At 63.5% G+C, this 644-nt stretch overlaps 1 protein-coding gene across 1 annotated transcript in view; it reads left to right on the top strand.

Moving 5' to 3' along the window:
- The window catches only part of LOC104164626 (phospholipid-transporting ATPase ID-like), a gene marked incomplete at both ends in the record, with an annotated part of 2,065 nt that extends 1,424 nt beyond the window's left edge, over nt 1-641 (top strand). Inside the window, 3 exons of the mRNA XM_009704009.1 lie at nt 1-160; nt 295-433; nt 531-641. The exon at nt 1-160 is cut by the window's left edge and continues 36 nt beyond it. Coding sequence (XP_009702311.1) covers nt 1-160; nt 295-433; nt 531-641 — 410 coding nt within the window. The remainder of the gene's footprint in view (nt 161-294; nt 434-530) is intronic.
- Between the last annotated feature and the right edge of the window lie 3 nt (nt 642-644).

Here is a 644-nt window from a genome sequence, read left to right on the forward strand (position 1 = left end):
CATCTGCATCGCCCAGGGCATCTACACCTCCGTCCTCATGTTCTTCATCCCCTACGGCGTCTTTGCTGATGCCACCCGCGATGATGGCGCCCAGCTGGCCGACTACCAGTCCTTTGCCGTCACCGTTGCCACCTCCCTCGTGATTGTCGTCAGCGTGCAGGTAGGGACGCGGCCGCTCGGCCCCAAACCCCCGCGCTTGTAGCACAAAGGGCGGGAGAAGGGTTGGGTCCCATCCTGCCCTGTGGCCGTGTCGGAGCACCGGGAACTCTGCCTCCTCCTTCCCTTCTCCACCAGATTGGGCTGGACACGGGCTTCTGGACGGCCATCAACCACTTCTTCATCTGGGGAAGCCTGGCCGCCTACTTCGCCATCCTCTTCGCCATGCACAGCGACGGCCTCTTCCAGATGTTCCCCAACCAGTTCCGCTTTGTGGGTGAGTCCGAGGGGGCGAGGCGATGCCACCCACCGCGGCAGGGTCCTGTCCCAGCTGAGCCCTGGCTGGACTCGTGTTTCTCCCCCCCCTGCTCCAGGTAATGCGCAGAACACGCTGGCCCAGCCCACGGTCTGGCTGACCATCGCCCTCACCACTGTCGTCTGCATCATGCCCGTTGTGGCCTTTCGCTTCCTCAAACTGGACCTGAAAC

The sequence above is a fragment of the Cariama cristata genome, unplaced genomic scaffold (assembly GCF_000690535.1).
Source record: "Cariama cristata isolate BGI_N322 unplaced genomic scaffold, ASM69053v1 scaffold21827, whole genome shotgun sequence".
NCBI lineage: Eukaryota > Metazoa > Chordata > Aves > Cariamiformes > Cariamidae > Cariama > Cariama cristata.